This window comes from Myripristis murdjan, chromosome 14 (assembly GCF_902150065.1).
Source record: "Myripristis murdjan chromosome 14, fMyrMur1.1, whole genome shotgun sequence".
Lineage (NCBI taxonomy): Eukaryota > Metazoa > Chordata > Actinopteri > Holocentriformes > Holocentridae > Myripristis > Myripristis murdjan.
Window position 1 is genome coordinate 28,756,502 of NC_043993.1, and position 24,936 is coordinate 28,781,437.

Here is a 24,936-nt window from a genome sequence, read left to right on the forward strand (position 1 = left end):
TGGATCTGTGAACAGCCAGATCGCAAGGAAGTGCACTGACCAGCGCGCTCCAGCGCCTAATTTCGTATAGACTTGATTGCTATGGTATGGGACTATGATGTGATTCAGGTCGATACATAGCTCTGGGCCAAATATCTCTGTCCTTGGAAGTGGAGATCCCTTTGACCATTTTGTTGTTTCTAAGTCCAGCACATTCATGTCTCCAAATGCCCTATGTCTTCTCCCACTCCCGCCACAAGGGGCAGCGAGGGGATTTGCCATCGCTCACATACTCCGTGACGTTCAAATCCTCAAATATTTTCCCAGTTACACACTCATCAGTCTTCTGAAAATCTCCTGTAGGCACAGTCATTAGATCTGACTGGTAGGGTCATGTGAGGCCTTGGGCTGTTCTGGTGTATACTGCATGAAAGGCTCCAACAAAGTGTTGTACTGGTGTTATCCATACCCAGGGCAAGGTGTTATTCAGCCAACTTTCATAGTATGCCTGGGTTATAGTGCCATACAATCCTTTTTGGCTTATGAATTGTCATGGATTAGCCTGTGCCAAGACTAGGTAATGCTGTCCACCGCAGTTTCTGCCTCTATACCAGTAACATGGGTTTAGATAACTGTATTTTTCCTTAATGCAACTCCTCACAAGATTGTTACTCAGGGCCTTGTGTGCATTATGCATGTGTTGGGAGTTTGAGTCCACCAGTTGCAAGGTGGAGTTTAGTGGCTCGGAAAAATATCCACAAGGATCTGTTAATTTACTAAAGCTAGAGTAACCTTTACAAAACCTTTTAAGCATAATGCACACCACAACCTATTATTTTACTGTCATCAAAAACCATAAAGAGGGGAGTCTACAATTATACTTTAAATCCAATTTAGTTAAGTTTATTGCAGGAATAAGCAGGGTAAAGCAGCACAACTGAATCAAAAATAAGCTGAAAAAGGGAGAGAGGAGAGAGTCAGCGCTCTGCAGCAGCAGTTCCCCTTTTCTGCCAGAGTCTGAAAACCTGTAAGAACTCAAGACTCAGAGCAAAGTTCCCAAGTCCAAACAGTGATTCTGTCCTATCCAGGCAGCACCAACAAAAGAAAAATTCAAAATCTAAATTAAATCCTCAACTGGCTGGAAAAAGTGGTTATTCCCTCGTACTCCAGTCGATAATTTCCAGATGAAGATTCTTTGTAAATCACACAAAACTCTAAACGTGAACGCACACACATTTACACACAAACTCTGAATTTGAATACAAAGACATTTTCTTACAATAAAGCGCGCGATCCTTTTTAGCCTTTCTCTGCGCAGTAAATCACAGACTTGTCTCAAGACATGTCTTAACTGTTAACACAGTTTGATCATTACTTTTTGATCATACTTTTAAACCACATTCATCCTTATCTCTAACTGTTATTACCTTAACTCATATTACTCCTGGTACACTAACCATGATCAATCCTTACACATTGTCTTTAATCAACATCTCTACTTTGCATAACATAGCAGTAATCACTATAGCAATAACACACATCTCAGACTCTGTTATACATATTTTATGCTGACAATGCTGATGGGAAGTTGCATACTTTCACATACTTTCAACATCTTTCGAAGAAAAATCCCTTAATTTCCCAGTGCCATCATGACCGGGCTCTTTCTGGGCATCGGGGGATCTCATTCCTTTTTGACATGTGGAATGAAGTTTAGAGCAGAATCCCACCAAGAAATGAATCAATACACTGCCGCAAACTATAAGCATTCAAATTCTGCTACAGGTCCTGATTTTACAAAATATGAAAATGCAGACTGAAGCCAAATGAAACAAAAACTAAACTGATCAAAGTGTTTTCTGGTCCTGTCCCCTACCTTATACTATGTACAATAGAAAGCCTCTCATTGAGCAGGTCTTAAGTCTTTAAATCAGCTCTGCAGTATCTAGGGCAGTGATGACGACTGCAATGCTATAAAATTGCAATTTCTACAAGTATGTGCTATAGTGTATAATCTGAGATAATCTGATTATAAAGACAATAGATTCTCGCTTTGCTGTCCGGACACTCTTTACCATGCTTTATTCAGAGATGTCATCACAGTTACGGCAACACACTTAAGCTGCTCTTTAGTTAGGGCTATAGGGAATTTTTAAAATCCAAATAAATGGTCATTGGCCTACTAATCAATTATACACATTATATATTATATATATTTTTTTTTAATGCTCACAATTTTTTAAAAAACAGTTTGCATTGAGAGTCAACATGACACCACAATTACCTTTTCGAAGACGTTATTAAAAGAAGCTATCCAATCTTCTTCCTCCACCAGCGGCACCAAATCCACAATATTATCCCACACTGGAAAACACCTCACCACTGCAGCCCTTTCTCAATCATCTTAACGTGAAGTGAAATTGGAGCGCACATCAGTGCTCCTGCCTCCCTAAAACCCTGAGTGAGTACCATCCTTGGTTTTTGTGAATAGCAGGATGTGATTCTGTCGACTGCCCAATCATAGTGTACTTTGGCTTTACACCTGTTATTGATGTTAGTGTGCCATATACCTTGGTAGCAATGTCCATTCCATACATCCATGCATTTTTAGCATTGTCTTTTCAGTGAATCTGCTATGCACTTGCTCCAAAAATTTACCAAAATCATTTCACTACACTCTAGGTCACAGATCACTATACACCTTAAACCTGTTATATGCCTTTCCAGTATTTCTTAAATATTTCTTTAGAGCAATAATTACATGTTTCACCTCCAGATGTCAGGGTTACTCATCATTTGACTGGATTTTTTAAAAATAAAAATCTACATAAGAGGTCCAGAATCGGTGCTAGCCTCAATCTGGCTCAAATTATTTTGCACCAAAAGAAAACAAGAGGTGTCTTGACAGCTTTCCCTTGCTCTGAATGCAGCCGTTTTCAGCTGCCGGCCACGATGCAATTTGCAGCAATGCAGCAGAATCTGACCCCAACAAAGACCGGACCCTGCTTCCTTGGATTTAATCATAGGAATAACCCTCGTTCACCTCTCATAATTGAACAGTCCTCCCGCATTAGGCTCACCTTTGTTGCTGAGGCAACGGGGCAACCAAGAAAATGAAATAAAGGGGTCTGCCCACCTCTGGGAGCTCAGGTCAGTCCGTATTTTTACATGATGGGTAAGCTCACCTTGGGAATTCATGTCAAGCTGAGTCGAGTCTGTTTCTCTGCTTTCAAGCCCACACCTTTTCACACATGATAGAACATGAGCTTAAGACTTTCATGGGGAGACTGGGGTGGGGGGGAGACGGTGCTTTACTTGTGTGGTTTTGGAAATAGGCTTATTGTTGAGGAAGCTCGAGCCAAGGCATTTGAAAATGGGCAAGTATGCCTTCCTATAAATATCCTCTGAAACCCTTTTTTTTGGCCCTTCATCTCATTCTCATTCAGAGGGAAATTCAGGTCAGGTCATTGAGGGGTGAGACACTTAACTCCTGTCTCTTATCCAACTTCGTCAAGGTTTACAGAACTTGAATGCACTTTCTAAATCACAAAAGCCGGTGAAAGCTGCATTATGGTGAAAATTTAAGCTTAACCATGAGTCTTAGCACATTAAATGTTCTCCCACATTCTTTTCCCTTTAAAAGTAGCTAGCTATTGTAACTTTATAACTTATGTCAGTGTATAAAAGAGGAGAAAAAAAAAACAACACAAATAAAAAAAAAGTCTCCCTTTCATAGACCATTGGAGGGAGGCGTGTTATCATTTTGGAGATTTTAGTAACAGATCATTGCTATGAGATGAGGTATGGGTGGCATTTGTGCTAAGCCACATGTCTTTATGTGGGCTATGCACAGTATGTGTTTGTGAAAATGATATTACAGCTAGCTATTGCTGTAAAACCTTACACTGAATTACACAAACTCATCTAATCAAATAGCCTATCTATTCGTATTTTCCACTATAGGTCAGCATGGCATCAAAAGTCCTTTAACCCTCTGGTGCATGAATTATGAAAGCCTGAGTCAAGATTATTATTATTATTATTAATGTGTTTTTACTCTTCTTAGGGCATGAAAATGTTTGAGTCTCCATACTTCTTTAAGAATGCAGGACTGGTATTACCATATCATTATACTAATATTAATATGTTTTCAGCAACAAGAACTGACAGTCTCTGCATAAACCTCAATAGAGGGGAGCAGCAGAGAGCACTCTAACAGCTGATATGCAATTCCACCATAGAAACCATTGCATTTAGGAGAAGATGACTTTTAAACAGCTGTCCACTATAGTGACCACTATGCGCCAGATGGTTAAAGTATAAAAATCATATAATGACTAAAAACAACTATTTAGCCCGCCCTGACATATTTAGACCGATTTTTTGTTGCATGGCTTCCAATTTATTCAAATGTATTGTTTTCTTGGCTTATTTCGTTACTCTATTCTTAGCGTATTCATTTCTACGGATGTCTGTCTCTGACCCGCTTTATCCCACGGGAATTGTTAAAGTTTCCATTAATTCAATCTCACTTGTTGTCGTGTGAATTTGCATTTGCTGATCATGAAAAAAAATATATATTTCAAAATTGTAATTTATAGCGAGCCGCTTTGGTAGCTCCGTGTCACGGTGGGAAGCGGCGGACAGGTGTAGCGCCTTTTCCTGCGTTAAGTTACTAAATTATTACGGCGATAGCACCGGATGTAAAGCTAAGTTGTCTTCAAAATAAAAGCACCCCTGTTAACCTGTGCGCTACTTAGGCTGGCGTTCAAAAATGATTTTATTTTGAAACAAATAAAAGGAAGTTATGGTTGTCATTATGCGCGACGTGACACCGGTTCGCTCGCCCGAGGTGGCACGGTTCTCCCTCTCCCCATGTGTTGCTCTATGTCTCTCTCTCTCTCTCTCTCTCTCTCTCTCTCTCTCTCTCTCTCTCTCTCTCTCTCTCTCTCTCTCTCTCTCTCTCTCTCTGAAAAGGACACAGGATGACAAGTTGCATACTGTAGTTGTACTCGCTGCGGTCACGACAAGGAGGGAATTGGCAGATGCGGCTGAAGCCTGAAGAGGAGAGGAAGAAGAAGAAGAAGAAGAAGAGTCGTGGAGGACCTTCAGTGTCGGAGGTGCTGAGAACAAATTTCCACACTTCACTTTATTAGCTGCCACCTCTCCGCAAAGTCAGAAAGAGGATTCCTGGGCTGAAGGAGGAGGAGAAGGAGGAGGAAGGTGGGATAACAAGGCTTCCATATTTCCTCACCTGAAGTGTCCCTTACCTAGCCACCGAGACTGAGGGGAAACACCTGACCGACCCGAGGAGCTCTGCCTGCGGCGAAACACGGCTCTCATTCAGGGCGAACTGGGTGAAGGAGGACATTAGCGCCGGGAAGTGCAAACTGCGGCTGCTGAGCCATGGAGGTGTACACTTCTACTTCGAGGAAACTTACTTTGCTGTCATTCACTTTCCTGCTGGGGCTGTCAGGTCAGTAATGAACCTGTTCTTTAGTTATTAGTTTTTGTTTTCCTTTTCTTGCGCCTTACACTGACTCATCCCATCCCACGCTGCAAAGTAATGCATATCACATATTGCTTAAAAATATTAAAACAAATCGGGTACTGTGAACACTGGAAATACATTTATTCCCATGTGTAATTATCAGCAGGTATGTCCAAAATATGATTGGGATAACTCAGTCTATACCTCTAGTGTTATTGATATGTATGTACATTTATGGCTAGTTTTGCTTATTTTGAACATTATTCTGTCCATTGTGTGCTTAAAATATATGTGAAATGCATTTTTAACAGAGTGGGAGAACATGACAACAAGATCCATTTTAATTAGAGCAGCTAATAGGGAAATGTCAGGAGTTTATGACCCAAAAGGTGAAATAAATATCAGTTTCTCAAGGCTTTGCCTTGCATGCCAGAAGATGAAGGGATGGATTTAAAGCTGAAACACCTGTTTGTTTTTCACAGGATTTGAAACAAGTGTGTTACACATGATTATGTCTCCCAGGGAAGAATAATCCCTTTATAGCTCCTGCAACATTGGCTCAGCAGTCACTCTCTCTAGCAGTGTATTAAACTCCTACTTTCACTGATAGCTGTACAGTACATGCAGCCTACTTTCCCCCCTGCCATCTTTTTGATTTAGAAATTGGGCCATGGTACAGCTGTATGACTGTTATTTGCTATGTTTTTATGAAGAAGTTATAAATCATTATTTTTATTAAGAGAAAATTGAGACTGTGTCTAATTGTAAGAAGGTTGCCTGATTTTTTTTTCTTTTTTTCTTTTTTTTTAACACCTGGCAGAAAAAAAGCTGTAAGATTTGCCAAGATTTTTCTTCTTGCTGAAAGTACATTTAAAGGGTAACGCCTTTAATGGGATAAGTTAGTCAGACAGTGGTTGTATCTGGTAGAAGAACTCTTTTAGAACGTATAAATTGGCTGACTGGCAATTGGCAAAAATCACAAGCAAAATTTAGTCACCAAATAAGTTGCACAAATGGGGGTCATCGAGGTAAAATCAACATGCTTCCAACCTAAAAGAAGAACTGTAATTAGCATAAGGATTGCTTTGGGTTTTGAATTTATTAAACTTAAGGAGCTTCCTCTCTGAGCCCTTCCCCTCCAGGTGAGTGTGTTTTGGTTCACAGACAGAGGCTGGCGACTGTGCTTTTATTATCCCCACAAGACATCAAATCAATGTGGGAGCTTCTTATTTCGCCTTAATTTGCTCTAGGCTGCCTCAGCGTGTGTGCCCTTGAGCGCTGTTGCCAAAACAATCACAAGTGCTGACACAGAGGATCTCAATCTGGCTTCTTTCACACTGAGTTATAGGCACTGCCTGGAGGGAAAAAATGCTACCATTTTACCATTTTGACACCTGTGGGAGCATTTTAGTTCAGACACAGCTGAGAAATTCCACGGAGCCATTCTAACCTCAGTCCATACCTCAAACAGTGACTCATTTGCAGTATTAACACCTGGCAGTGATTCATTATTGCAGTTTAACAATGCAATACAACAACAGTAGTTGACCTTGACCTCAGCGTTTTTGACTCACCGTCAGTCCCCTGCAGGTGTGTCCTGCAAACATGGAGTGGTCGAGATTCAGGGCGGAAACGGTCATGAATAGCAGTGAGTGGCAACAGGAAAACTGGACACTCCTTGAGTCTCCATGTTCTGTTGCGCCTGGGCAGGAAGGGAGCGAGCGTCCGCCGACAAACAAAAGACCTTATACGGCGTCTCAGTCAAAAGCCAGCAGAATGGAGACTGCTGTGGGACAGCCGAAGTTGAAGAGAAGTGGTGATAAAAGATTTTAGTCGATCATGACTCTCTTGTCAACGCAGAGACACTAGAAGACTGTATTACTCTGAAACACACTTACTGAGTCTGCTCATGTGGTGAGACATTAATGAATGAATGAACAGACATTAGCTTCCTAGTGCTACAACAGTACTCTCATATTTAGTGGCGAAAACCAAGACGTGGGAGTTATCTTCTGCATGATTGGCACGTTTGGGTAGTAACGTTTGATCCTGGGTTCAAGTCAGAGCAGGAGAAATATGACAAGAAAAACAGGATGTGGCCTCTTTGCTGATCTTTAATGTTGAGAGTTTTTGAGTCACTGGTTCTTTCAAAATTAGAATTTCACATTGGACTCGTGCGCTTTCATTTTTTTGCTCTATCTCCCTCATCAGCTGTGTGTGTTTGGATTAAGCTTTTGCTTGCATGTCACTTCATGGCGCCCCTCAATCTCATAAACGCATTAGGACCGTGTGAAAGAAAGTCTAACGTGGATCAGCTAATTTGATTACACAAGACTCAGTTCAGTTGGCAAATTGCATAATTATGGATGGTATAAAAGCTTAAATTAATTCGCCTCAAATGCTTTTTGTTGCTCTTGAATCTCATTACTGATGGGAAAGCTGTTTTTTTTTCCCCCAGTGTTATTTCAAACTTGTCACTTGACATGCATAACACATCCGTCTTATTTAGTTACCCTATGATGTTCCTTTTTGATGTGCTTTCATACATGCGGACAGTTAAGAGTGATAACACATATACAGTTATTTGTTGGTTAAAGGTGCAGATTTTAGATTTTTATGAATAGAAATGATTTTGGGACACATTCTGAATCTAACAGGAGGTGTGAACAATTATATCAATACTTTGGTTCCCCGCTGAAAATACTGACAACCCCAGCTCTTAAATTTTTTATGTGTGCCCAGCTGTCCAATACAATGTGCTGTGTGTGACAGAAAGAGTGTGTTGGCACCAGCACGGGATGCGAGTTTATGTATGTTTAGTGTGTGTATTTGCATGTGCACACTTGGTGAACCTGAATCCAAAAGCCCTTTATCAAAGCCAGTTGTTCATGGCAGCGAGGGGTAAGCCTTCCCTTATCTCTCAGCTCGACGATCGCACAATTACTCTCCTATTCTGAACACACGACCTGGCGGAAGAACATCTTCATTTGTTTTCCAGGTGGGTCCCACAATGGACTTTACTTATTTAACAAGGTCAATCCATACAAGCTTCAAAGGCTCCATTGGGATGGGGGAGAGGAAAGCTTGCGCTGCCACCACTGATTTTCTCTGTGGAGCTCTCTGTGATTTAGGATAGTGAGTCAGACGGTTGCAAGCCTTATTTTTAGCTCCATGTATTATTTTAACACAGGGCCACTCAGGGCAGTGGTCCTTCCCCCAATCGAAACACGACTTAAAGCTTGGCATACTGTATCTATATACGACGATATAGCAGCACTTGTTTGTTTCCTGTTTTCCGTCCCTATTGTTCCCCTGTCAACGCCACATCCCAAAATATATCACGCTATCCCTAAAGACCGGCGAAGGGAGGGTCGTGGAATGCAATTTGTCCAACTTACAACAACTATGGCCTTATCTCTAATTGCCTATTTCTTAGAATAATACCAAATGCATGTGCAGCAAAGCCGCTCTCTGCTTTGAGCTGGGATTACAGCAGTTTGAAGCCTGCGGTCTCCTGTATGTGTCCCCAGCAACTGGTGCAATTTTGATTTGACGAAGGAGATTGAGGGATTTATCGGTACACGCGTAATGACATAGAAATACAACGGCTCACTTTTTCCCCCCTGGCAAGGCGGTTTGCTGTCCAATCGTCGGTCCATGCAAGTGTGCCCCCGCCTCATGTAATCCTGTGTATTTACAGCCACTGGCACTCGGTACGAGGCCCAGGACAGCAAGCCGTGAGAGAACCTGGTGGGGAGATTAGCGCAGGTTCAACCACACAGTGACAGGTGAAAAGAGAGGGGGCACGCTCCAAAAGAGATGGTACATAGTATGTGCAAAATGCTGCCAGTGCTTCTTCCTTTTGGTTGTTGCCCTTTGAAACTTGGTTTGTGATGCGTTATCAGCACAATAATACACAGTTTATAACCCTTAATTACCAAAGGTCAAAGTCCTCACATCAGCTATGCACACATGTACAACAAGACTTCAATCTAAGAATAAAGCAGTTAGGACATGGGTTATATGAACACTTTAATTCATATTAATTAAATTAAAGTCACATTCATAGGATTAATGCTGTGACTAACAAATGTGGGGCGCTGCAAAATTAGCAGCAGTTTTAATCCTGTGATTTACAGTTGCAACACTGAGTCAGTTGTTTGTTCATAACCACTGTTTTTAAGTATAGCCCATTGTTCACACACTGAGTCTCAACACTGGATAAATCTCAGGAATTGCAATGGCATGGCAGCAATGGAAACACAATGGCAGCGACATGACAGGAGAGCATGACAGCGTGGGGAATTGCTTTTGAACTAAAAGTGGAGGAGGCATGGTCAGGCAGTTTGCCCTCACTGCAATATTGCAATAAACCAGGAATTAGCAGGTTGTTCTGTCAAAGTATGAGAAGCAGTTATTATTAGCAGTCAGCAGTTATTGGGTGTACATAACACATAGGTGCTGAAGCCCATCTACCAGGCAGTATCACAGGGCTAGTCATCACATGCTTATGAGAAGATGTGTTGGACGTCACTTTCCTGGGCTCTTGTGTGTCGCTCTGTCCCTGTCCCTCGTCCCTGAAGGAAGAAGGCCTCCTCTCAGGGGTCATGAGAAAGGCACTGGGCGACTTTCCCAACATTCCCAACAACAGCCAGATGACCTAGGGACTCTCTTAAAGGCATAGGCTCATGCGCTTCCCTACTTCATATTTCTCTGTTTGTCTTCCTTTATTTTCTCTTCCCCTCCCCACTCCCCTTTCTTGCAAGGCAAGTAAGCTGTGCCAGCCGCCACACATGGGCGGAGCAGAACTGCTGCATATGGGCGTTTCATATTTCTGCCTCCATGAGTGATTGATGCCTGCAAAGATGCCTGCAAGTTTTGATAGAAATCTCCCGTGGACAGTAATCTGTGCTTTTGTGTATTGTTTTGTATGTTGGCTATGCAAACAAGAGTTATTCTCAGCTGATGTTTGCTTCTGGCATTTTACAGTTAAGAATAGTTTCTTTTGACAAGCCATTATATTCCCTCTCTGGAGAATCCAAATAAATGCCAGATACAGTGTATTTATAGAAATGTTATCATGGTCTCTGAAGGGGATGTCCCAAATGCTACTAATGCCAGCATGGCCTGCTGAATTGCACACACAATGCAAAACTGCACCGTCAGACTCATACCCAACGCTTAATTTAAGGTTGCCTCTGAAGCTAGTGTGGCCAGGCTTTGACAATACACTGGCTAATGACTATTTACAGCCAAGAGAGCCACAGGAGGCTTATCAGGTGGCTCTTAGGGCCAGTCTGGCTGCTTCGCTGACTATTTTCCCTTTTCCCTCAGCCTCATATGTTCTGGCAGGCTGCTGATGTCAAAACCCCCCTTTCCTATCTCCCTCTGGACAGGCAGTATAGTCACTGATAGAGTGCTTAACTAATGCTACCTAACAGCACATAGCTACTGCTGCCTTTAGAAGTCCTGTCTGTGGGAAATATCTTAATTACAAGATGAGTCCGTATGAAATATGACCTCACAAAACGCTGGATAAGGAAAGCTGATACGTGAATTGCTGAGATGAGACATGTGAGAGGCGGAGAACATGGAGGCTTTGTCAAAAATTGATGGAAAAAGTGTTGTATTATACAACATCTTTTGGCTTATGAATTCTGTAGCACATCAGTTACATGCTTAATGCACATTTTCTCCTCTTCATTATGCCACTGCACTGCAGGAATAACGTTATGCCTTCAGAAACTGGTATCAGCAAAACTGTGACAAGCTTATGTTTCTAAAATGTTCGACATTTCCTCAGGGACTAAGAAAAACAACTTCTAGCTGAACATGCATGTCTTATTGTATATTTGACGGGTTTTGAAAGGGGTCAAAAAGTCCAAAGGTCATACTTGTTTTTTTTGTTTTTTTTTATTGCTTGTATTGTTATTTGCTTGTTTGTTGTTGTCTTTGTTTGTTTGTTTAGCTCATAGAGGATAAGAATCACCAGATGTGGGGTTGGAACAAAACCCATGACAAGGCTGGTGTTACAAGCCGGCTCACAAACAGTGATGCTCGGCGCTGCCTTGCCTCCCCGTTAGCCACAGCAGCCACTCGATCTGCCACTGCAGCTCGCTCGCAGCGCCACTGACAGATGTTGCGACCAGAAACAACAACCACTACCACATATCCTCCTGACCTGTCCTGCAAAGTAAAAAAAAAAAAAAAAAAGTAAATCAGAATGTGAACAGACGGGAATTGAGGGCAAGGGCTTAGACAGGATAGGTTACATCTGTGTAAAGTCGTTCCTACTTGAAGGTATTTGGGTGGGGGCGGAGGGTAAAGATTCATGCACTTAAGATGTCAGCGACATTTTAATAATCCTGTCCTCTTCTCAAAGTATTTGGTCAGACCATGTCAATAAAATAAACATGTTGCTGGGCACTGGACTCACTTTTCCCTTCTTATTCCTTCATTCCTTCCCGTTCAGTTTAAAACATGAAATGGTTCAGCTGATCACTGAATTACATACAATGACGCTGGTCCACGTTGTCCTTTTTGATTAAAACGTTTGCGTTTTATATTGAAATAACCACAATAGAATTCGTTCTTTTGTGGCTGAACTTGAGTAATACACCCTTAGTGTCAAAAAATGTTACTTTTGTAAGCATGTATATGATCAAAGGCCAAATCGAACGCTTGTTCTATTATTTCTGGAAGAGTGTATCCTCTTTTTAAGGCTTAGAGGATTGTTTAGGACTTAAATTCATAGTACAGATCGAACTTATCTGCCTCTGAAGCTTTGACAATACACTGCCTAATGACTATTTACAGCCAAGAGAGCCACAGGAGGCTTATTCTCCCCTTTCCCTCAGCCTCAAGGGTATTTTTACCCTTAAAATGGTCTTTTAAAGGTAAAAAACATGAAAATCAGATGGAGATTTTTTTTATATTGATTGTGATGCCTTATAATGATCTCCAACTTGTCATCATAGTTTACTCGGTGAATTACACAGTTTATGGTAGATACACAATACCCCTGCATGCATGTGTATATGAACACGCACAGACTGTTTCCATAGACCCAGCCGTTACACCTCTCTGTCTCCTGTGAGCGCAGAAAACCTCTCTCACATTAGTGCGAGTATAATTACAAAGGCCCGATGAAACAGATGGAGTAATTGTGTATGAGGTGGCATCGGCGGCAGGCAGCCGTGTGGAAAAAGTCATTACATTCACACTATTAAGCCGAGACCTACAGGGCATCAGCACTGTATTGGCGTTCTCGCTGAGACAGAGTGAGCGATGAGGAAGCGCTGTTAGAGAGACGGTTGGAGGCAGAAGCCGCCACCGGGTGTGTGAGTCCATCACACACCCTGAAAGGAGAAAACCCCTTGGATGATCTTACACTGCTAGATATCATCAATCTGTGATGCCCAGTGCAGGAGTTGTTTTGTGATGACGTGCAGGAGTTTATATTTTTGCCTCAACTTGCTTTCTCTACTTCCACCTCAGTCACTGATTTGTGTCTCAGTTGCATGTTAGACATGTAGGTGGAAAGAGCGATAATGATAGAAATATTAAGAACAAGGAACAACTTACTGATGGAGAGCTTTTAGAAAAAATTGCTCTCCATCAAATATATCTTGATGACACATCATCTACGTTTAGCAACAGGAATAACATCGCCCATAGCTTTTTTATTTATTTATTTTTTTTTAATAGTGTTTAAGTGTTTTATTGTGGGTGCAAAGTATCAACAGGTTTTTAGTGTTTTGTTCAGTGACATTAACGATACACACAAGTACTGATGGACTCAGTGACAATTGCCGGGAATCAATCCAAGACTCAGTGGCACAAAGACCATCTCTAGCTTTTAAAGGAACAGTTCACACACAATACAGAAAACATATTTTCCCACTTACCCCTACCCATAAAGATTCTCTGTGGCTTTGTGAGTTTTCCAGTCCCAAAGAATGCAGCAAACTGTATCTGTTTGCCCCCGGCAGTAGGAATTTGGGGCAGATAGATACAGTTTGCCAATGTTCTTTAGCAGGAAATAGCTCACAGCAGAACATATATCGCCTCTTTGGAATGTAGATTTTACCAGGTATCCATGTCATTGTTCCTGCTCCATAAAAGAATATCCATATCCAATATCCAAAAGACTGTCCATCCACCGCCATTATACTCTGGTGAGGGGAGCAAGGGAAGCCCCACCACATCACACACAAACTATGGATGGACAGATGACATTAGGAGTAAGACTTTTTTTGTGTTTTTGGTGGACAGTCCCTTTAAAGGCCATGCAGCCACCCTTAATTCATTCTCTCGCTATCGAGTGAGTGGAATCGACTTCACAAAATGAAGCAATGGCCTCAAGATTTCGAGAGCAGCGCTCAGCTTTATGCAGCCGGTGTGTTTTATGAAGGCTGAGTGTGAGTCTGGGCTTTCTGCGGCCTCAGTCTGAAAGAGCCTTCTGTCTGCCGGCAGGGGAAAACAGCCGCCCTATCGATCACATTATTTCAGAAGCTGTGTCTGTGACGCTGAGGGGGGGGCAGGACCTCCTGTCATCTCTCCTGCACTGTATCTGCTTTTACTACATTTTACTGATACAAGTGCAGTCATCTGCCTCACTTTGCCTTGTTATTTCATTCTAAGATTCCCGAGACAAATGAAACTGCACTGGGGAAACAATGGAATCGTCTCTCGTTGGCAGATTTTTTTTCTGGACGGTGTTTTTTTGAAGACTTAATGTGAGACTTAATAACTTGTTTACAGGATTTTTTGCAGTGTATCTCCCCTCCTGTGCCTTCCCGTTTCCCAGTCCCTCCTCTCCTGCTAACAAATGCCTCTTCCTCCGTTTTATTATCATCATCATCTCATCTCTGCCCCCTCCTCCTCCTTTGCCCTCTTCTTCTCCTCTTCATCCTGCTGCCCCTTCCTCTTCCTCCTCCTCCTCCTCCTCTCCTTCATCCTGTCTCTCCTGGGGGTTGCAGCTCCAGCATCTCATCAGCATCAGTGTCTCAGGTCAGCCGAGGGTTGCAGAGAGGGGGCCTTCTTACACTAGAAGCAACACAATTTTGTGTGCACATGTGTGTGTGTACGCATTGCGCGTGTGTGTGAGTGTTTGTTTTTGCTCGCGCATTACGTGTATAACGCCTCACTCTATATTGCATATGTCTGTGTATGTTTATGCATTTGTGTGTGTGTGTGTGTGTGTGTGTCTAACTGTGCAGTCCCTCATTTGAGCCTTCACTGTGTAGCCCTGAGCCCCCTGTGTATTTACTCTCCTCTTTCCAATCATCCCCCTCTTTCTCTTTCCCTTTCTCTCTCTCTCTCTCTCTCTCTCTCTCCCTCCCACTCTCTCTCTCTCCGTCATTGTCTCTCCCCTTCCCTCCCTGGGTGGTGTATGTAATTATAGGCTCTTATCCATTTCTCCGTCACACACAACTACGCTCTGGAGAGAGCTCAGTTGATGTCATTATCTCTGATAATGGCTCAGAGGTACAGCTCACAACCCCTCCATCTATAATTGTTGTTTATTGAAAACATTCCCCACAGCGCCACCCTCCCCTCTACTCTATTTGAGCTAATGCACCCCCTTACACCGACAGTCATGAGAGTGGATATGTTTTAATATGCCAGTAATATGACATTTCTCAATATGCAGGGGGACCGCTGCCGACACTGTCCTAATTGGATTTCTCTTTCTTCATTTGCAGCCGAAGTGACAACAGCCCTCAGAGAAAACATGTTTGCCGTCATCAGATTAAGAGCAGCTGAGCGGTTTTAAAAACACTATTACACAAATGTAATTTCCACGCTCTTTGCCAAAGGAAGAGAGTTGGCTGTTTCATTTGGCACAAATGGCTGTATTTCTGTCATCGGTTGGACAAGCGATGACAGAAATACTTGCAGCAAATCCCCCCCCTACAAGGCATTGATCTCCACCACTTTGGTCCGGCCATCTTCGCAGGCCACCATTGTTAATTGTGAAAATTGCCGTGGACCTGCGACTTGCCGTAAGGCTAGATCAGTTTCCTTGCTCTTGACGTAAGCTCTATTTTATGTTCCCCCAGGCAAGAACAATGGCAAATGAATTCATACCGACGTGCAACACAGGAACAGGCACAAAGACGACTGGTACAGGAAATAGTAATTTTGAAATGCTACATGTTGTCCTCCCTGAGAGCCTCCTCCTGAATTGGTCTTTTGCCTTTGGTGTGTCCCCATCTGCCAGCAGAACACATTATTCCTCATTCATTCATCTCCTCTCTCGTGTATCTGTATGCAGCAGCAAAAACTGTACACGGGCTCTGAAGTACAGAACAGGGAGAGAGAGCCCTTATAATCTTCACTGCACATGTCTTTGAAGAGGTGCAAGTTTCTAAACTGAATGCTAAACAGGATCTATCAGGATTAAGTCTGGATTTGAGGCAGTCTAGCTTACTGCTGACTGTTTTAGAACGGCAATATGGAAATGCTTGCCACTTGAACCACAGTGTGAGAGTTTTCTCATGCGGGCGGCAGCATTTTGCTGAGCCACTCCGGCAAACCTGTGCCTTTTTTTAGCAATCGGCGACAGAAAGCTTTTCCGCCGAGTGTCATCATTGACGTTTTGAGCATTCATTAGTGGCTGGCCATTACGTTCACTGATTTCCTACAGGCATTCATCCATGAGAGACATCCCATTAACCCCAGACATTAAGAGTAATTAGGCAAGCCGCTCACTTTTTGTTCAGTTCTTTTGGATTGGAGGTGTGCCGAGGGTTGTTTATGTGGATGCTCGCGTTATGCAGGCAGCTGACCTGTGGGCGCTCGGTCTCTGTATCGCCTAAAAACTGGAATTTCCATACGCGGTGACGTAAATGTGACTCACCAGGTGGTTAATGCAAAGGAGGGGAAAGCGTAAGACCTCCGTGTGCTGCGATGAGGCACTGTGGTAGCGCTGGGAGGTATTTTGTCTGGTGGTGTGTGAGCAGGCCACATACGCACACACACATATGTACACACATATAAACAAATGTTCTTATAAACGTCTACATCACCCTGTCGCATTACATGAGAATCCTCATTTAGATGCAACATGTTTTTCATTGCCCTTTGAGACCCTGTGCTATAATGACTTCATGCTCCCTTATTCTCTGTACATCCCCATACCGCTACAACTCTCCTGCCGTCATAACTCCCTCGGTGGGACCGCTTTAATCAAGATGCCAGACCTGTACCCCCCCACACTCATTTTAACATACATCCTCTGGGAGAAGGAAAGGCGAGTTTTCTCTGATCCATAATCATTCTGTCTCTGAGCTTCCCCCACGTGCCTCCTCCGCTATTATGATCGTCAGGAAAATAACTTTGCGGATGATTCCGTTTAATAAGAGCACATACACACACTCGCGCACACACACACACACACTGGGACACAGAGGAATTCTAGTTTCCGTCTCGTCTCCCCTCCTGACACTACCTGTCACTGAGCAAGACATCACACAGCGAGGCGCAGGAGGAACGATCAGACCTCCCCTTAACTGCCGAAACTTGTCGCTCATCTGTCTTTTACCTCCTCACATTGTTAAAAATAGACCCGAGTTGTCAAGTGTCAACCAAAGGTTTTTTTTTTTTTTTTTTTTTTTCTTTTCCTTTCTTTTTCTCTGTCTCTTTTTTCTTGTTTTCAGCTCTTCATAATTTTTCCGGCTGCAGCAATTAGTTGGCCTCGGTCATAACAGGCCACGTGATGAAGCGGCGCAAGTCATCCAAAATAAACTGCTTCTCTCAGTTCTCTCCTGCCAATCACTGCTAATGTGTGTGTGTATCTCAAGGGGACTTTGAGGTTTCAAAGCAGCACGGGGTGACTAATAAAGCTCAATAGACGCTAAATACTCAGCAACCCGATCCTTTAAGGAAATTATGAAGCACAAAATAGATTTCCACCTCATTTGTTCCTCAAAGAACTGGCCTGTTGAGTCCAAATCCCCACAACACACGGACCAGGACTTGTTGGACAGCTTTCCAAGGGGCAACTGGCTCCTCATCTGATGGTTGATAATCATATTGGATAAGGCGTTTACATTATTTTGACCACTCTGTGCTGCATGTTTGCATCAAAAGTGGTAGCACTGCTTAAGTAGGCTATGCAAATATGTACATGTGCTGCGTTCTGCCTTTGAACATGTTCAGTTATACAGTTCAATTCACTTTCAGTTCAGTAAGTGGAGTCTCAAAAAATTGTTGAAGATGAAAAGGCTATATGTGATCTATAAGGTGCTGTGAAAAAAGGTATTTTTTGCAGGAAATCGCAGGTGTAATTTGCATTTTAAATGTAGTGAGCTGAGAGCGGCTTGACCCCAGCTCCAGTGTGTGTGTATGTCCTCAGGGATACACACTGGAGAGTCAAAGCTGGGAAGGAATGTCGTTGCTTTCATGAGGATAGATGGGCTGTCTGCTGGTATGGCTGCGGTTCTTTATCGAAAGCTCTTGTTTACATTTCCTGATCAAATTGTAGAGTTATGTAAGCATTTGGTGGAAGATGCCTTATGGTGGAGCCCTTGTGAACTGTGACTTCTTTTAATTCTACCAACGTGAAGATGCAAACTCTAACACACAGGCCACACTATCATTGATTGTAATCACCATCTCAGGCCTTATCTACCCTCCAGTGTTTGATGAATGGGTTATGTAAATAGCTGGTAGAGCAAAAGTGGCTGCGGATGTCCAGAGATGCATCCTGTTAAATCGCAAATTCGTCCTTATTGTGTTTGACTAAAAATTCAATTCTAGATTTTGTGCACTTAAATCCCAAAAGAAAAGAACAGAAGACACAATCGGGACTGTTGGATAAAATGAATTTACGTACAGTGTTGGAGAAATATGGTGGTGTGATGGTAAACAATCTTCTTTAACCATCCTTATTCAAGGTCGGCCACTCACAAATCCATGCATGTGCTGTCATAATTGTTCTCATAAATTTTGGTCACAGTTTCCAGAGGCAAGGTTTCGCACGTTCAAAACACTCCCGACAGGGTGAGCCCTCCACTGGCCCACGTGCTGACAGGAGGCTTCAGTCATTCCCTGAGATTACAAAGATTACTCTGTCAACAATTCCTCCATCATCCAGTCACTTTTAATTATCTACCGTGAAATACTTTAATATGCTGTGAGCATTTCTTCTTCCATTCCATCACCACACTGCTCTTCTCTGTAGGTTTTTGATTTATTAAAGGCCATTAAGGGTGTCGCGCAGAACTTCAGCATGGGCTGACATTCCTCGGCTGTGTCAAACGAGGCTCAACCAAGCGCTGTGTCCCTGCCCTCTCATTTAGTCAGGTAATAATGAGAACTAGCCCACGTAAGGCTCGATATAAATCCAAATAAGGCTTGCTCACTCTTTTTAAAACTTGATCCAGAACCTTGCACCGCTAGTTGATCTTGTGAGTTCATTGTCATTTGATTTACGAAACTTTGTGGCCACAAAATGGCTGGACCGTTAGACCTGTGAGGAACTTCAGGCGTACGTAGGGTAGATTTTCCTTGATTATGTACAGACATGCTAAAAAGCTTGCTGCTGTTTGTTTATCGTCAGCTCTTTCATATTAAGACTGTGATTCATTTGTCTGATTGGACGTCTCACCCAATGACAGTCATGTGGTTGATCCAATCACCTGCTACGTGCTTTTGTAAATGCCTGCCGCTGCCACGCCTTTTCCAAACTGTTTGAACCCAACAGCGCGTAGTCTGACTCAAAGGATGTACACTGTGGCTATAAGATGCTGGCCGGCAATTTCAGTCTGAATTCTCCTCCTTTTCCACCATCTGCATGTTTCCATTTTCAAAATCCCCATCGCTACATGAAACAACAACAACAACAACCGCCGAGCTAGCAACCTCCATGTTGGCGCATCTTTTAACATGCGCCAGTGACATTGACCAATGTACCGATACGTTCAACCTCACACAAGCTTCTGTGATATCAGTGTAGTAACCTTCTGCATGAGCTACATTCAGCTATGAAATCGTCCAGAGCTCCTCCAGAGCTCAAATATACACAGGCGATGATCAAGTTATGAACAAGTGCTGCATCACTACAAGTTTTCCCCCAACACTATTTTGCAAGGGCATTATTTCTGCATCCTGGGATTAGCGCCACCCAAGACAACTGTAATTCTTCTTTTTTTTTTTTTTTTTTTTAAATACAAACAAGCCAGAGTGTTTTTTCCCTTCTAGCAGAATGATAATGGGTCCCAGCTCTGGAAGAAGGTCTGACCGAACCCAAATGTGGAGACAGGACTGGCAGTGCGAGACTAAAGAGCAACCAGTGCCTGTATCGTAAAGCAAACAACAGAAGCGAAATCAGTGCCACAAGAAACACATCTGGATCCAACGCAGCTACAAACAAGGAAAAGCAGATATATACGCAATGCCGTTTCCACTCTCTACACCAGATCATGCTGTTTGAGAGGTCATTTTTCCTGCGTGTGATTATTGGCATTAGTGTGGGAAATGCCTGAATATAGGTGGCAAAAGCAGATCCCTGGGACAGCTAATGTTGATACCAGCTGCCGAAAGCCTTATTTGCACAGGAGTGGCATTATGCGCGGACCTCACGTAATTAAGAACCTCCCCAAGCCTGTGTGATTTGTGTAATCCTGCAATCTATTGTGTAAAGTAAAGTGTCGGGGCTGAAAGTGCATTCAAAACCCTCCTCCACCGATTCCGTTACATTAAAATTCCCATGTCTTTTGGGAAACCCAGCTCCTGGTTTACCTGAGCAAAGAGCGAGATGCCATTAAAGTATTTTGGGGACTCTGAGAGAGAGGTAGGTAGAGAAAAACAAGACAGTGCGGAACGAGAGGGAGGAGAACTGAAAGAGAAGGAGGCAAGACGGAGCAAAGAAGATAAAGAAGATTTTGATAGAGTCAGGAGGCAAGAGGGGAGGGGAGGGGAGGGAGAGAGCGAGGCAGGGAGAAAGTGGAGGCAAGAGAGCGCAAATGAAGAGTGCGCCAGATAGAGCCAGATACTGAGCTGGAGATTTGGCTGTTTAATCGAGTCGGTAGGGATTAGGGCCGGATTATGCAGGAATTGCGATGTAGCAGCAAATTAGCCCGGTAGCTTTAATCTGAGAGGCGGACAAAGCTGGAGTACTTGACCAGACAGCAGTGTGTGTGTGTTTGTACATGTGCGTATGTGTATGAGAGTAATGAGATGGCTTTATGGTGTCTGTTGTTTAAACATACAGTTTCAGAGGATGCACTCTGACAGAAACACACACAAACCGCCGCCCTCCTTTGGTAGTTTTCCGCCGCACCAGGAACAAAGCATCTTACGATCACGTGTCATGACATTAGCACTCACTACGTATGGCTTCAAAATCTTATTCTGTTACTTTTCTTTTAAATAAACTCAGACATAGGGGATTTCCATATGAGAAATCCTTCCTTTTTAAACCCCTGCTTCTCCAACCAAATATGGGCTACAACACATAAGAGATTAAACAGAAGATTATGGCACAGTGATGAAATTCACAGGGTATCTGGTGCTCACATGGCACGACTCCTCTAACCTTAAATAATGATTCCAATGCTTTTTATACTGATACACAAACCACAGCTAGTTTACATTTTCACAGTTCGCAGAAGACACATGTAGGTGAATGTACTTGGTGAATGTACAGTAAAGCATCAGGATGGACTTAAACCTTCTTATATTGCTCCCCCCCATGAATAAATGCATGGATTATCTTTATTTATGCATTTATTTGTTGTTTTGCTTTGATAGAGAAACGCAGGGAGAATTTCATCCAAAAATCATTCCAAAATTAAGGTGTTTGAAATGCTTGTGTAACCCAAGAAAACTGAGCAGCTCTGCATGTGTGCTAGGGCTGAACAATAAATCGAAATATTATTGAAATCGTAATATGGCTAAGCACAATATCCAAATTGCAGGAGTTACAATTTTTTGATAAAGGTAAAATGTGTGACGTAACATGGTTGTAAATAAATTATGGTGTATTATGGTGCTATAGAGATGGCCTAGCCTACAAATTGCATTTTCCAGATGTAAGAAATCATGTTGATTTGGTACAAACCACAGCAAAAATCACACCATCACCATTTTAAGAGCTTTTTCAGTGAAGATGAAATGCAAGATTTAACATTCCTGCTAAAATCATAAAGCAATATCTGAAAAAAAAAATATGTGCAATATGATTTTTTTTTTTTACCATGTTGTTTAGCCCTAATAGCACAGAAATGGTTGGGGGACAGAGGGGATTACAGTCCAGTAAAGGCCTGAGCTGAAGTGAGTAGCTGCAGCCCTGTGAGCCGTCCAGCTCCAATGAAACCTGATCAGGGCAGGTGGGTCAAGCACCCATGAAGGAAGAAGCAGTCCAGTGAGCTCTCCACAGGGAGGGTAATGGCCGCTGACATGCACACACGCACACACACACGAGCACACGCCAACACACACCTGAGTGTGTCGCATGTATCCGCAGTAAACGCGCACCGACACACACACTCCGCTCCTCTGCAGGTTTATTTGCGGCGGTGGAGGAAAGGTAAATCGCCTGGCGCTCACCTCGGCCCCACTGACTCTGCAAATGAGCGTGGACGGGGTGTAGAAGAGAGCAAAACATCTGAGTTATGACTTATTAATGCCTCGAGGATGTGTGTGACTGTGCATGTGTGTGTGCATGTGTGCATGTGTGTGCATGTGTGTGTGTGTGTGTGTGTGTGAACAGGGGGGATGGGTTGGTTGTAGAGTACAGGATGAAGTTGCTTACATAAGAGCTCATTTCCAGCCTACAGTAGCACCTTGGAGTTTGTTTTTTTTCTTCTTCTTCTTCTTTTTTTTCTTTTTCTTTCTTTTCTTTTTTTTTTTTTTTTCTTAAGCTCAGTCCCTCGCAGCCCTCCTGGTCACGGCCGCTTTGTGTCCGTTTGAATCACGGTCCGTTCACCAGGAACCGGCGTGTGCGTTTCCCGCCCCGGCGCTCGGCAGGACTCCCTAACAGGCTGCAGACATCGTCTCACATTTGCACATGCCACGCCACACACACTTCGCCACAGGGCTTGTGGCTAGCTGCTTTCTCGAGACTGTGCCAGCGCAGCTTACTCCCTGCTAGACAAACGCCTGTGTTTGTTCGCTGCTCCTCTAACCCATTTTTCATTTGCATCCAAGGCAAACTTTGGCCTCTGATCTTCTTTCACACAACAGATATCAGAGTGTGACAGATTTTGCCATTTGTCGAGAAATAAATTTTGTGTCATCCACCTCTGATTTGATTGACGTTCCTCCTTGGCCACAACTAGTGAATATAGGTTTATTATAATAAATGATCCCACTTAAATTGCTACCCCACCTGAAAGAATTACATTATACTTGGTTTTAATGGATAGTTTTAATGTCACATTAAAGTGTGAAACTGCTTTAGAGGTTTCCCTGTCGTCATAAGAATAACACTTAGGAGTCCCTTTTATGCTGTGGGGCTTTGAAATGGTTGAATTTAAATATACTGAATACCATATTCCCCCAAATAATCGCCTGGCCGCAAATAGCCGCCTGGTTCTTTTTAAACGCCTGGGGTCTGCACCCATTTTGCGTATTAAATGCACACCCGAATAACTGCCGGGGTGATTATTTGCCTTATACTGAGGTAAACCCAAAATAAGGCTATTCACCTTATTTTTGCAGAAGTAAACAGTTAGCCACACAATAACTGTGCAGCACTTCCGTTTTCTGTCAAAATAAAAGTGCTAGCTAACGTTAGAAAAAAGGGTGTACCGTAATCTTAAATCAACCGACTATAATTATGCTGGACTGTAACGGTCATCACAATAATGGCCTGGTGCAGGTCTGTGCAAAAATAAATAAAGGCCTGCAGCGAATAGCCGCCTGGTTCTTTTAAACGCCTGGGGTCCAAGTTGATTTTGCGTATTAAACGCCCGGGCGATTAATTGGGGAAATACGGTATCAGCACAAACCACTGGCAGCTTCAATAAAAAAAGATATATATATTAACCCTGTAAAGGCAAAATTAGGGCTATAGAGGCTATAGCAAGCAACTGTCTTGCCTCTTTTTGAAACCGCTCTACGTTATTTTTGATAAATGATAACAGTTATGTCACATAGCAAATATGCTGCCAAGCCAACAAAAACTCAAGGGTTGTGATTCAACTTAGCCATACGACACATATTTTAGTGAGTATCTTGATTTATGCATGTGCCACAGCACAGATCCGGCCCTGTGAGAGGCAATCCAAACACGGGACTGCGCTAAGAATGTGTAATTATGAAACTCTTCCATCTTATCGGTGGACTAACAGCCGTAATCACAGACAAAATCTCTCAGGCGTTAACGTGACTGGTAAATCTAACATAAAGTGCAGTTTCAAAGCGCAGGATGCCATCTACTCCCCATGACGACCGGCCCTCCAACTCTTGTCGCTCCTCATTGCAGATTTGTTTGTTTAACACGTAGGCGACATGACAGGGTTTTTCCTTGCCACCCCTCGAGACCCACAGGACAGATCCCGTCGCTAACATCGACTTACTTGTGAGGCGAGAACAGGATATCGCAATCGCCACTGCCCATCGCGTAATTACAACCTCGTCTCCCAGTGGGTGCTCACCGCTGTTGGAAGTTTGTTCTCTGCGAGCAAAGACAAGCAGACTACAAGGCCCCCTCGGCGTAGGGCTTTTTAGGAGGGACGGCGACGTATTGGAGAGTCCAGAGTGCTCGGTTCAGTGCGAGGAGAGTGTCCTGCATTATGCATGGAGGTTGTTATTTTCATCACATTGTCGTCCCTGCCCTGTCAGCACAAATTGCGATGTCTTCATAGATTGTTGTTTTGGTGTCTACTTTAACCCTCTCTCTCTCTCTCTCCCTCCCTCCCCCTCTCCCTCTGTTTTTTCCTCCTTTACTCTCTTCCACCTTATGGAAATGGAGTCAGATGACCCCGTGGGTTCCATTAACTGGTCCAGTTTCCAAAGCAGTATGGATCCTGGGTCGAGGAGGGCCCTTAAGTTGTGGTTGTTGTGACAAAGTCGGCACTCGCTGTCAGGCCACTCACGAGAACGAGAGGGAGAAAGCGGCCCTGCTCAGGAGCCCATGCATTATTTCACACAGCAAGTGACAGCCCTGCACACAGGCACAAATCCCAGCAGACGCCAGGGTGTCAGCGAGAGGTGTGTGTGTGTGTGTGTGTGTGTCTGTGTGTGTGTGTGTGTTGCTCATCCATGTATGCGTGCCTGTGTTTCAGGCTTTGTGCCACTTGCTACTGTGAAAGCGCTCGGCATACAGTACCCATCATAGCCAAATAACCTAGATTAGGATTGAACAGGATTTGGCGAGGTTGTTGGAAGAAGTCTTCCGAGGGCCGTGCATGATAAAACGCAGCTGGGTTACAAAGGGGGATGTTGCCAAGTGTCAAAGCTCTCTTTTAACAAAGTGTATGTGTCAGAGTGAGCTGAAAGCACAAGAGATGCTA

General features: G+C 43.2%; 1 protein-coding gene across 1 annotated transcript in view; it reads left to right on the forward strand.

The window, feature by feature from the left end:
* The first annotated feature begins 4,995 nt into the window (after positions 1-4,995).
* The window catches only part of esama (endothelial cell adhesion molecule a), a 58,881-nt gene continuing 38,940 nt past the window's right edge, over positions 4,996-24,936 (forward strand). The window contains exon 1 of the mRNA XM_030069391.1: positions 4,996-5,455. Coding sequence (XP_029925251.1) covers positions 5,386-5,455 — 70 coding nt within the window. The 5' untranslated portion in view covers positions 4,996-5,385. The remainder of the gene's footprint in view (positions 5,456-24,936) is intronic.